The 14,769-nt window shown below is 29.6% G+C and overlaps 1 protein-coding gene across 2 annotated transcripts in view; it reads left to right on the top strand.

The window, feature by feature from the left end:
- Positions 1 to 5,559, top strand: part of LOC145239766 (inactive phospholipase C-like protein 1) — a 162,890-nt gene extending 157,331 nt beyond the window's left edge. For both annotated transcript variants that reach the window (XM_080103196.1, XM_080103195.1), the window contains one exon: positions 3,806 to 5,559. In XM_080103196.1, coding sequence (XP_079959322.1) covers positions 3,806 to 3,862 — 57 coding nt within the window. In that variant the 3' untranslated portion in view covers positions 3,863 to 5,559. The remainder of the gene's footprint in view (positions 1 to 3,805) is intronic.
- Positions 5,560 to 14,769: the final 9,210 nt, after the last annotated feature.

Here is a 14,769-nt window from a genome sequence, read left to right as displayed (position 1 = left end):
TTACTATTAATTTCTTTTCTAGGATCCAAGGTAACCCCGTTGGTTAATAAAAAAATTGATTCCTTGAATGAAGTTTTGCACAACTTTTACATATACTACACATTGATTAATATCAAGTTATATATGCCACTTTACTTACCCAGCTTTAAAATATACTAAACTTATACCTATCAAATTGTGTGTTTATAAGTATAAACTACATGTATCAGTCATCATATAAGTGGACCATAATACAATATTGAAAGTTAAACTGTAAAACACACACAGCCATTAACTGTCTGTATGGTCAGCTGCCCAGGATCTCTTCAGTAATAAGAGAAAGAACATGATATGCCAGACATTGCTACAGAAGTAAAATGAGGTCATCAGTGATGTGATACAGTGGGATCCTAAACACGGAACCAATAAAGTAGGAAGACCTGTCAAGATGTACACAAAATTGACAGAAGACACTGGCTTACAACTTGAAGATCTTCCTAAAGCCATAGAAGGTAGAAACCTGTGGAGGGAAAGAGTTGATTTGGTCCAGGTAACCCATCCGATACGATGATAATATATAATGGATTACCACAGTGAAGGAAAATAGCTATACTTATAATATAAATGTGGCTTCGGAGAATAAAAATGAAAAACAAATTAAACACATAAAGAATGATTAGTTAAAAAATAAAAAATTATAAATATATGTGTGTCTGTATTGGGTTTATTTTGTGCATATATATATATATATATATATATATATATACACATACACACAGTTATGTTGTGAGTGTGTATTGATATGCATTTATAAATAACGGTCACTTAAGATAGACTATGAAAATATATATTAATATAATATTAAGAAACCGAAAACAAAACATTTATTCTTAATAATGCAAGCGTATAAAAAGCTTGATAGACTGAAAAATGTATGTATGTATGTTGACGTCTGTGTGTACATGTGGATACATTTACATTTATTTATGACTTCAACTATTTCTCACTATATTTCTTTTTTATTTATTTTTTTTTTATTTTTTTACATAGGCATCACCACTTATCAAGGCCAAGGGGCCACTCGAGGATAAGGGTTAAGAGTGTACAGTAATAAAATTGAACAATATAGTAATCGTTAGTAATGGAAATTCAGTAAATTTGTTAACTTATATGGAACGGCTCATCAAAAACTTGTTTGCATTAGACTTTAAGACAACCATATTGTAGTCAGCTGAAAAGCAAGAAAACGGAAGACAATTCCATAGGTGTGCAGTTCTAAGAAAGAAGCTTTGCTCATGGAATCTACGTTTAGGTTTAGGCACAGAAAAAGAGTGGGGGAAATTAGTGACAGTGTTTTCTGCTAGACAAGTGTTTCTTGTGAAAGTTTGGCAAGGGGAGACCATAGATTGGAGCTCAGCTGAGCACTTGCCATGAAAATAATGATAAAACAGAGACAAACTTGCAACATCTCTTCTGTGAGAAAGAGGTTGCCAAGAAGAGAAAAGGGACATCCCCTACGAGGCTATGAAGTCTATTTTGAACTCTATCAAGGCAGGATAAGTCCGTTCTAGCAGCTCCTATGTATGTGTATAATTAGAAGTCACTCTGTAAACTAATTAATCCATTATCATGAATTTGGGAATACAGCTGTTAGGTGTAAGAGGTATAGCAGATGAAATTGCAATGAACACAAGCAGGAGCGAATTCTTATGGCTGGAGATTTTGAATACACTTCCTTCCTGGCTTGTCCAATCAGAAGCCAGCTCTCAGTCATGTGACCGAGTTTATAAAAAGTTAAACTGGCAACACACTCTCTTTCTTCCTAGATCTTGGACTGACAACAACTCCACATGGAATGCACCTGTCTGCCCCCCCCCCCAACTTCTCTCTTGGGATTCAATAGAACTCACTCGGCTTTTGGGCTTGGGGTTCGACTAAGATGTGAATACAAACAAGCCAATATGGCTATGTTCATGTACGAATTTCAGTGTGGTATACACATAAACTATCTTTCTTATCCTACAGTACTGTCTCTAATCTTTTTGTGACACACGTTTCTACTACCTTTTTTTTTTTTTTTTTTACAAGGGAATCACCACTTATCAAGGTGCAGAGGCCACTCGAGGATAAGGATTAAATTAATCAAGATTCCCTGATTCTTAAGACCCTAAACCTTAAATTTTAGACATTTTCTAGAATAAAAATCATGGAATAGATTTTAATCAAAATTGTAATAAGGATTCTAAACATAAGTTTTAGTGGCATCTAAAGTCGTATATTGATTTTAATCTTCGAAAGGGGACATAAGAGGTGCAAAACTACTTTGTTGAGGAGGAATTTATTTTACCTATCCGGGAATGGGCATTCTTATATATACGTCGGAATAAAATTATCTAACAATCAACTAGTATGAAAACCTGTGATTATAAGTTTTACAAGATATTACTGGCAGTAATATTCTATAAGTACTATCCCACCTAAATAAGAATTGTTCGATATACAAGATAGAGCAAATAAATCAAATTTTAGTCATTCAATGAATTTAAAAATTTATGACGTGAAATGTTTGAATTTCAAATCAAAAGATTTTTATTATTCTATGTAAGAGAAAAAATACATTTGAAATATTATAACTCCTTATCCTATAGGATTTTGATGTCTACCATCTCTTCAAAGGAGAAAATATTAGCAAATAGTTATAATGGTTTACACCTTATTTGCTAAAGTCAGTGAGACATGGAAAATCACAATTAAAAGTTAATTAAGTATTTAAATTGTCTTACATAGAATAATAAAAATCTTTTTATTTGAAATTCAAACATTTCACATCATAAATTGTTAAATTCATTGAATGACTAAAATTTTATATATATATATATATATATATATATATATATATATATAAGCAGGTGGCTTAGCAGGTCGTAAAATGCACTTAAATATTATACTTTAATTCAGGCAGATTTTGTATTTATTATTATAGAACCAGTTCTCTCTCAATTATATTGTACCTAATTTATTGTAGTGATTTCAAAAGTAGAAAGAAAATGACTTGTGTGCCATCAGCTAGAATTGAAACCAAAAGATATAGCTCTCCAGCCTTATCTGTTGGCATATAACCTATATCCATATGTATAGAAAAAAAGGCAAAAAAGAAATGTTGTTTAACTTATAATTTTAATTAGCGTATGCTCAGAAGAAAAAAACAACATAATCAACTGACATCAGTCCAAAGTCAATGTTTTTTGTTTTTTTTCAATTTTGACCCCTTAGTAGCAATTTAATGACTAAAAACCAAATTGAAAGTGTGTTTCAGATCTAAATGCCCTATATATTAAATTTCAACTCTGTAAACCAAATATTCAAAGAGGAGTTTTATAGAGATTTTTTGCACATATACACGTGGACAAGGTCATTTTATATATATATATATATATATATATATATATATATATATATTTCCATATGCTAGAATGTTTTCATCTTAAATTCTATGTGATTATGCAGAGTATAGAAACTGTGCATAAATAGAATTCAGCTAATAGTGAAATAGCACACATCATTTAATAAGAAACCATAAAAAAAATAAGTAATTGACGCTCGTTTTTCAAAGAAACATGCAAATTACTCGTGTAGTTGCTCGCATATCCATGACTGAGTATATTAAAAAAGTGTTTTACAAATTTTTTAAATAGAAAAAGTAGGCTTTTAATATCAATGTCAGATCGAGAAAAAAAAAAAAAACAATTTTTTAGTAATATCTATGATTGTGTTTTTATCCCTATATTTTAATATTGCCCGTTTTTTTTTTTTTTTTTTTCTGCAGATTAAAGAAGCTGGTATACTGATGGGCCTTCTCAAGGATCCCAGTAGCCCTGTATGATACCCGCAAGGTATCGTGGCAGGACAGTTAGCTAAAGTTCATACAACTGAAACACCTGGCTCTTTTTCATCATCCACCTACCACTATGACTACCACCATCAGCACCTCCATGAATGTTTTTGTAATGAAGTCACATGCATTTGTTTAACACTTGCTAATTTGGCGGGAAAAAAAAACTCAGCAGTAAGGGGTTAAAATTTAAAGACAGGAAGAAACAAAATTTTTTTTTAATAAATAACTCTTCTACCCGGTAATTCCTTATTTTGACCCCCCCTCCCCTTCTCCCTTATTTGGATGAGTGCTTACGGCTAGATGTGATGGCTTCCTTCGGATCTGGTTTCAGCATTGTTCAAAAGACATTTCCTCGCTTCCTGTTTCCTCTGTGACAACAGCCGATATGCAAAGTAATGACAGCTAAGATATTGGGAAAAAGAGGAGTTTACAAAAAAGAAAAAATAACAAAACTCTTTTAATGATTTTTTTTTTTTAAATGAAACTAAAAAAAAAAATGTGATGAATGATGAGACAAAGAAATATAAAATACAACTTTTCTTTTAAATTTGTGATTGATCCTAAATTTAAAGTAAATGGATTTAAAGTTGTCAGACGATACCAAAATAAATAAATAAATAAAAGGCAACAGCAAATGAAAAAAAGATACATAAAAGATATGCATATATATTTATATGTAGACACCCTGACAATGAAGAAAAAAAATGGTGTTTCTTCAAATGATTTCTTTTAATCCTGTGATTGATTCTGGATTTAAAGAAAACATATTTAAATTACTTTTGTGAGACAATGCCAAAAATGAACAACCAAATAAAATAAAACGATATAAATATGCATATATATTTATATGTACTTGCAAAGACTATATAAAAAAAAATGTTTCATTTATTTCTATCAAAACAAACAAAATAATTCTCCTTCTGTTAATAAGGGAGGACAGAAATTGAAGTTTGATATATATCTATATATATTTTTTTTTAAATGACCAAATATGCTTCAAAGAAAATATTTTTCCTATGGAGCAAAAAAAAGAAACTTGATGTTTAATATTTTTGTGTTTAGATTTAAAAAAAGAAAGAAAAAAAAAAGAAGAAATATACAACCCATTGACGCAAACATTTTTTAATCAAATTTCGGTCTCCATTTTTTCACAATCATCTTTTTTGGTTTCTTTTCTGAAAACATTTCTGTTTCATAATCTAGTATGATTTTTGAAACGCTTTACTCTTTTTAGGATTTCTTTTAATTTAATCTTGTTTTAATCATTTCATTTACCTATTAATAGACTCTGTGCTTTGTTTCTTCAGATCTTCAATTGTAATATTTTTAACAGTTTCAATGTTGTTATTCTTCAAATTTAAAAAAAAAATGGATAGTAAATACAAATAGCAGCCACAAAATATATTTTATTTCTAATTTAAAAACAAAGAAATGAAATAAGATTTCAATAATAATAATAAAATTAAATGTATGTAAAAAAAAAAAAAAAGAATATATTAAAAAAAAACTGTAATTATAAAAGATGGAGAAATTTATATATGTAAATATTAGGTACATACTAAAAATATGCTATAATTTAAGCGATGCAATCGTGAAAATCTGTATATTTGAACCTGATAATTGTGCATGGATATTGTAATCTTTTATTGATTGATGAATCTAAAAATAAACAGCCTTGTATTGAATGTCAACGACTGCTATTTCTCAATAATACACACACACACACATATATATATATATATATATATTAGTATTGGGACGATTAATCGGAATCAGAAAAATCAGAAAAATTTGTGCCTATTGTCCGATGCCAAAAACTATTCTTTTGCTCTTTTGTGGATGTATTTGTTAGAAAAATTAATTTTCCATTTCTGAATAAAATAAATATTTTAAACTAATAGCAAGGCTAAAATCTATAGATGCCCTCCACAAGTGTATTTTAATGTATGCAAAAATATATTCATATATTACATTGATTTTTACAATAATCAGAAAAAATAAGACAAAAAAATATATTATAGCTAAATATATAGAGATTTCCAAAGAATTGGAATCAATAATTTACAACATAATCAATAATTATATCAAAATCGGAGGAAAATATTGGAATCGTCCCACCACTAATATATATATATATATATATATACACACACACACACACAGTGTCCATAAAGTCTTTAAACAATTTTATGAATTCATTAAAATATTTTGAATAATGCTATTAAAAATTTTTTTACATATTAATCAGTTGTTATGAATGTTTTAATATCACCTTTGAATTGATTAATATTTATGCAAAAGGAATTATTTTGATAGCACTTAAAATATTTTAATGAATTTATAAAATTATCTAAAGACTTTATGGACACCATATATATATATATATATATATATATATATATATATATATATATATATATATACGTATGTTCTTACTGACGTAGTTGAGCATTCTGTAATTATTTCATTATGCACACGTGTATATTATGACCATCCCTATAGCACGTTAGGTGATTGCGCAAATGAGGTCTTTTACTGGATGTGATGTGACTTTTTTTCTTTTTTTTTTTTTTAAGATCCTTGATATAGCAGTTAAAAACAAGGAAAACTCTCTTGTGAGATTAGTTTGGTGTTTTTATGTTTTACATAACAAATAGTAAAGAACCACAATGAGTTAATTGATTAATTTTACAATTATCGACAAATTTCTATGAAAGAAAACACAGGTAAGTTTGTATATATTAACACAAATTCATAGACATTTTAGAAGTTGTGTTAATCATGATCATGGTTAGAATTTTTTCAGAATTTTCTAGGATCAATAAGAGTAAAATGTTAGTACACCAGAGAGTATCCTGTATCTTTACAAAGCCATCATTCGCCTATGCATGGAGTATTGTTACCACATCTGGGCTGGTGCATCTAGCACTAGTCTCTCCCTCTTAGAGAGTGTCCAAAAAGAATCTTAAATCTAGTCTGTCAGCCAAGCTCCAACCTCTGGCCCATCACCACAATTTTGCATCCCTGTGACTGTTTTACAAGTGCTTTAATGCAATGTGCTCTGATGAACTAATCACATTTATGCTCGCTCGATCTCATCCTTACTCTAATAGATTCTTCTCTCAGATTGCTAGAATTTGGATTTCCCTCTGTTTCCAGCTTCCCTGAATGTATTAATCCACAGAATATTAAATGTAATATGAACAGACATCTCACTGCTCAACTACCCACAGTTCCCTATCAGACATAATCCCAAATAGTAATCCCCCCCTTACTTCCAAGTTGCAATATGCCTTGTTTAGGGTAAAAAAAAATTTTAAAAAGAAAAAAAGATCTCTGCTGACCGATTGTAAAACTTGCCTCTAATCAGAGACTCAAACTCCAAATGTTAGATTTCTTGGTCTATTATAGTGATGAGCATTATATATAATAATACACAAGGAGTTTATAAAGTTTGTATGCACTTTTATTTTTAACTAGCAGGACCTATGTCCTGACACTGTCCTGAAAAATTGAGGAAACAAAGAAACCCCTGTTCCCATCCACCCTTAAACTCCATATAAATAAGTAAATTCACTGTTTAGGGTTAGTTATAAGTTTATTTTATCTGTGTCCATTCTATTTCTTTTAATTCATAATATTAAAGTTTCGATTTGACAAAAATTATTGTGCAAAACCTATTTCAACAACTACCCCCTAAAAAAGACTATTTTCTTGTTAATGGTAAAAAAAAGTTGTCTCCCTATCTTGTTGTAAACATTGTTATTATAGTATCATTAAATAGAGATGAACATCAGAGAGTAGGAAAGAGTAAAAGAATCACAGGGAGAGAAAGAGAGTGAGTGATGTATTAGTATCTCTATCTCTCTTTAACAGAGAGACGAGATTGAAAGAAGTTAAAACAGCCTCATATTTCAGTTAACTCTTCCTACTTAGTATAAGTCAAAATGAAATGAACACTCATATCTGCTGTGTTATTGAGCATTGAAAATAAGAAGAAAGTCAGAGAAATGACTGACACCCAATACAAATGATGCATGGTAATCAGTGGCAGAAAGAGGATTTCAAAGGTGATTGCCTCAAACTATGTCTATGACATTAGTAATAACAATAGAAACGATTAGTTGAATTGGGTTAAATTTAAAAATTAAGAAATTGATAAGAATTTTATTTTCCATAACACAAAACAATATCTTCAGTGTGTTCCATAATAGATTTGAGTAATTCTCCAGTTTCACTCTAATATTTAAAACTTTTTATAAAAAGAAAATAAACAAAATAGCACAAAAATTTAACTATGTACTTTTGTGTTAGGTTTAAAAAAGATTGATGGCAATCTTCTGTCTAATGAGACAATGATGTTCTACATCTAGTCTGGTGCACTGCAGCATCTGCTGTGGCTCTAATGTTGAAACTGGGGTTGCTTCTCCAGATACAGGTCTGGGTAGGTGATAAGGAGACCCAGGTTTGCCCAGTTAACAAGGTCTCTCTCTCAGCGTTTCTGATGAAAAAGTAAGCCAATACAATTAGAGCCAGTGCAGCTGCAGGAAAAGTGTTGTAGTGTTTCACCATCTGCCTATTGGGACCCACAGCAGATTTTTGTAAAGGTTTACTCCCTTAGCTTTTTCTTTTCCCAAAGCAATCCACAAAACAGTGGAGCTATTTGGCCATAGCTGGTGAAAATTTGAACATATTTCCAATTTTGATGAAAATAACAGATCCTCATCGTAGTTATGATAGTATCAAAGTAAAAGCAAAATCCTTATGTGATTCATCTTCAAAAGAGTCAGGCGAAAGATGCACGAATTCCATAACATTTAAAAAAAAAAAAAAGATACACAAATATCTATCAAGTACTTTTGTTGCAAAAATGAAATTTTATTGGTGAAATTTCTTGTCAGCCATTGCTATCCTTATTAACTCAAACTTAAATTCAAGCAAGGAAAGAGTCAACAAAGATTCTCTCTCTCCCTTGCTCCCTCTCCAAGTTAAGAATGACTTCCTAAATTTGCATTGTAATGATTTTATTGCAAAAGTACTAGGTGAATTTGCATAAATATGGTGTACAACCTTTTTTTTTTTTTTTTTTTTTTTAACTAACAGGAAAAATATATCATAAGGTTTTTGTGTAATAATAATTTTGAAATATAGCGATGAAATTGGAGAAACACCTAGACTTTAAAAAAATTATTTTTGCAGTGTTTGCACATGAAGATATTAGTCAATCAAATAGAGGAATATTTCACTTTATATATATATATATATATATATATATATAAATGTACACTTTATAAAGTATGATATAGTATACCAAGATGAATGCAGGTGTGTAAAAAATATTAAAAGTGGAATTTTCCACATAAGGCTAAAAGTTAAAAAGAAGCGGAATTGTTGTATATCTAGGCAGTGTGTACTGAGAAATCATTTTGATAAAAGCTTATACCTAGCGACAAATGTAAGAAACAACAAAATAATTACCAAATGTACCAAAAGGTCATTTCAATAAAAATTATGAACCTGACATCTTGTTTGATACCTAGGTTGTGACTATGAAGAAATTGTTTTGATAAGTGTGCACCTGCCGACAAATGCAAAAACAACATAAACTGATCATCATATAAAATAATAACAATATGATATTATCATTAGGTCACTCGGTGTAAATGGAAATCTGTGCTTGCAAGTAGTGACTTCAAAGTTAATATGATTAGTTATATTTACTTTTGTTATATATGTAGGCAGTGTTTACTGAGAAATCATTTTGATAAAAGCTTATACCTGGCGACAACAACAAGTAAGAAACGAAAAAAAAATAATTACCAAATGTACCAAAAGGTCATTTGAATAAAAATTATGAACCTGACATCTTGTTCAATACCTAGGCTGTGTTTATCGAGAAATCAATTTAACAAAACCATGCACCTGGCCAAATGCAAGAACAATAAAATAATTATCAAAGGTACCAAAAGGTCTTTTGAATAAAATTATGAACCTGTTACAGGCAAGTGCTGTGAAGAAGCAACAAACTTTATTTATTGAAGATAAGTTAAAAAGTATGATTTTTGAAAGGTAATTTTTGGTAAAAAATTACACAAGTTTAATCAAAATCAAGTCAATCCAGTGAAACAACAATGGCTAAATAAAACGCCTATCAGGTGTGGCTAGTCACGATACCATCCCAAAGGGGTGATTCGGGTGGGCACAAATGGTTATATAATAACTGAAAAGTTGGTTGACGATTTGAACCCAAGAAGAATCAACCCACTGAATTCCCGTGCATGTATCATCCTCCTAACAACTAACCATCGATAACCGCCATTGACAATAAAGATATTGTTATAGCGAGCAAAAGCTAAAGGGGATATAACTCTAATAAAGGAAGAAAGAGTTATTGCCCTTAGATAGATGAAACGAAAAGACCGGAGAGTGAAGAGAGAATGGACAATATGGCGGGCTACGCTAACACGTGCATATTCGTGCTGTAAATATACTTGGTGTTTCGACTGTAATAAATAGTATTCAACCTAAAATGAGCTGGTTTACTTTTCATTCAAATATTCCATGATTCCGACAACCCATTTCTCTGGACACAACAGATATATTGTTATATTTTCATATATTAGTGTATTGTCATTCTTAAAAGAATAATGGAAAATATAATGGAAAATTATGTTGTATTTCTTCTGTGTTTAAAAACACAGAAGAAATACAACATAATTTTCCATTATATGTTAAAAGCTTAGAATTAGTGCTATTTGTCAGGCAGGATATTTTGTTATAGATGGAACGGCGCCAGCAGAAAAATCATTATTAAGCTGATAAAATCCTTTTCTTTTTCTTCTGAATGGTGTGTGTGTGAAAGTTTGGTTTTAGAATAGCTGCTTTTTTGTCTGTTAAAAGAATTTAGCAATTATTATATATGTATTGATCATACAAAGAATAATATGATTCTATAGTTAAAATAATTCCCCTCGAATTGTTCAGTTTTCAAACAAGGATTAAATATAATTGGTTAAATGAATGATAATGAATATTTTGGATAACAAGCAAAATAATAAGCTTATATAGTTTTTTACATATGAATTTTGTATATAGTTCCAAAAATATAAATATTTAAAAGTTCACACAAGCTTTATAAATTGTCATATATAGAAAATATATTTATGATAATTAAGCTACACAGAGGCATCTGTGTTTCATCCTCATATTTTTAGGCTAAGGTTAGACCTACGGGGATGAAATGCGGACGCCTCTGTGTAGCTTAATTACCATAAATATATTTTCATACCTTCTGCCTAGCTCTACTCACGTATTGAGAACTGTTGAAGTAAGTACTGAAAATCTATGCATAATATACACCTCCTTATACTATTATGCATATATATACGAGTGAAAATCAAAATGGAAAAAAATTAAAAACACAAAAAGAAATGATCGGTTTTCTTCTGATCAATGGACATCTTCATTTTTTCTGAAAACATTAATTTACCAAATGAAACTGATCAATTTCTTGTTTGTTTATATTTTATCTGTTTTTGCATTTTGTCTTTCGTAACATATTGTATATTTTATCCATACACACTCAAATGTATTTTCTACACTTGTTTTCATGTTCCACAGTTTTATATTGCAACAATCAAAATCATTTGTTCTTGTATGAAAGTCTCTTCTGCAACCAGAGTTCCTTCAAACCGACCTTTATAATTCTTTATGCCATCCATTTAAAATACATAATAATAAAAAAAAAAAAAAGAAAAGAAATTGATATATCGGTACAGAAATTCGATATTGATTTTTTTTTCTTCATATTTTTTAGAATAATCGAATAAAGAACCACATTTTGAAAATATAAGCAAAAAAAGAAAATCTATTTTTAGTATAGGGATTAAATTTTCTTTATATAAATTTAACATAAAATGGTTCCCTAATTTTTATTTTTTTTTTATTTATTTGTTTTAACAAAAAAAAAATGAAGTTGGGGTGGGGGGCATTTTACATTTAATTTCTGAATTATCATGCTAAATATTAATTGTTTAAAACCAAATTTTTAAAAATTTCTTATATTCTTGGTTCTTGATTCTATTACTCCAAAGAATTAACCCCTCCACTTCGAAAAATTGAACATTAACTTCTTTAACATATTTATTTTTTAAATAATTTGGTGTTCAATTGATATGTTTTAATTACATCGTCTGATATTTTATCGGGCTTCATTTAATACAAGGATTTAAAAACTATTATTTTTATTATGAATTATTTTTTCTCAGAAAATCATTAAATTAATCCAACTTTGGCTGCCATTTTGAATTTTTTTTGCTTCCCCAAAATAATGTATTAATAAAGTTGACTTTTTTGTGAACTTTTGATACCCAGATTATGCAGTGATACATTAGCTGGTGTCATCATGGTCATTTTTTTTTTTAGGATTTAAGTAAAATTTAATCTGAGGAAACAACAAATTTTTTAGGTAAAAAAAAAAAAAGCAGAAAAACGCTCAGATTTAAGATGTGGTGAAATATTTATTTATACAAAATATTGTTAAAATTTACATTAACAACAAATTAGGCACAAGACCATTTAAAAGTGTTGGTCATCCTTTTGTCACCATGACTAGAAAATGTTTATCCTACTCTTAACTAAAATCATGAATCACCATAATACCACATTTACTCTATGGGCCATCTTACTTAAAATTTCCCAAATGGTTAAAAAATTTTATTGAAAATAAATGTATTGATTTTTTTTTTTTTTTTTTTTTTTGCATAAATTTACAAATTAACCCTTTGCTGGATAACATTTGAATGCGAGGACATATAAAAGACTTTTAGAATGGTGAAAATTTTTAATTTAATTTTGTGAACAAAAAAAAAAAAAATCATAGGCCAGATCCAAATTTGAGTAATTTTTTTTTTTTTTTTCCCCCGGTTTTACAATGACAAAGCAGCTCCAAGAGAAATTCTGCTATATACTAACCTCCATCTTTTAAAAAATTTTTTTTTTTACACTGCTTTGCAAACGGCACTTCTACAAACATTTTTTTTTATTCATCTCAAACAAAGCATATTGCCATTGGGACATGTGGGGCTACTTTGATAGGGGTCAAATGGGTTGGGTCTTGGGCAGCAAAATGTCTGTTCATATAACATTTAAATTTTTGCATGCTAGTATAATCAGGACAGAATTTCAAAGGCAAGCGGTCTGAAGAAAAAAACTATTAGCATAGACATGTTTTTTTAATCTACAGTGGAATAGGCGGGATTTTGCTGCTAGCAGAAGTATTTTCATTGAGGATGGTATAAGTGCACCATAAGTTAATCAGAGCAGCAATTCTAACAAGCAATACATTTTATTTGGAAGCAATTCTTTAAGTACTAACATGAAATCTCTTTCCCCCCTTTGAATACATTATAAAATTAGAGTTATTCCCCTTTATCCGTTGCCCGGGATTTAATGAGAAACATTTCTTTTACACTTTGCTCATAACGCCATATTAAATTTTTTGTTTTTTAACTGCCTCTTGTTTTGTCACTTGATATAGTCAGAAGAAACTGAAAACTCTCTGAATGAATTAAAAATTATTTAAATTTCATTAAAATTAAATATATGCATTTAACTTTTTAAGGAGTTTGAAGATATTTAGAACCATTTCCATTGTCTTCAATGTAAAGAATTTCATACACAACATAAATCAAATATACACTGAAAGATGACTATCACAAAGACGACCTTAATCTTGAAAAGACCAAGTAGGAGGAAAACAGTCAGCATGAAGAGAGTTCCACAAGCCTGCAGTTATTGAAAGAATATAACAACTCTATATCTATAGTTAGAGATTTAAAATGAATCGGAATCAGTAATTGTATCGGAATCGTTAAAAATATTGGAATCGCCCCATCACTTGTTTATATAAAACTGATCCATTATTTACTTCATTGTGACGTGAGGGATCAATGTGATGAGAAAGCTTGGTCTTATTGTGCTATGGTACCAAGGCGTCATAGTTGGTAAAAATTACCTATAAAAATTGTCTCAGTTGAGAATGACCTCCTCTAACTAAAAATATATATTTTGGCTTTCCAATTTATATTACTGGTCAACACATATTTTGCTGTCAGGAAGCTAATACGTGAATTTAGATAATTTGAATATGCTGGTTTAAAAAATTGTTTTCCTTTCAAGGATGATTTTTGAAATATTGAAAATGAAATTTTCTGTTTTTTATGTCTCTTCCTGAAATTTGAACTGTATAAACTATTTCTTCAAATAAAAAGAAATATTGCCATTTCCTTTTATCTAGTAGTATCAATTTATACCCTCATTCCAACAATAAGTAATTTATCATAAATTATACATGAAGATCAGGTTTCTGAATTTTTTTAGATAAAAATTGATAATTCATATTATTTACATTACTAGCAGTTCAGCCCGGCTTTGCTCGGGCCCTATCTACTGTTCATAACTTTATGTGTATGTATACATATATATATATATTAAAAAAATTGACTCATGTCCAGGTAACCTACATCTAAAATTTCAAGTGTTTAGACCCAAAATTGGCAAAGGAGTTTGGTAAGATCAACTCTTTTAACTTTGATCACTTGGTAGGCAAATATTCGCCCAAAAACTGATTAAAAAGCCTGCTGCATGTCTGAATACCCTTTATGAAAAATTTCAAATGTTTAGGCCAAAAATTGGCTGAGTAATTCGGTGGAGACAGCAGAGGTCAATTTTTTTTTAACTTTGACCCCAATTTAAACCCCTTAACATTTACTGTTTTGGGCTCAAATCAAATTAAAAAGCTTGATTCATGTCCAAGTAACCTACATCTAAAATTTCATGTGTTTAGACCCAAAATTGGCTGAGGAGTTTGGTAGAGTTTTCAAAGGTCAAATCGT

This window comes from Euprymna scolopes, chromosome 19 (genome assembly GCF_053919585.1).
Source record: "Euprymna scolopes isolate OS-2025 chromosome 19, ASM5391958v1, whole genome shotgun sequence".
In the NCBI taxonomy this organism is placed as follows: domain Eukaryota; kingdom Metazoa; phylum Mollusca; class Cephalopoda; order Sepiida; family Sepiolidae; genus Euprymna; species Euprymna scolopes.
The sequence above is the reverse complement of the archived record's forward strand: the minus strand, read 5'-3'. Positions and strand labels throughout refer to the sequence as shown.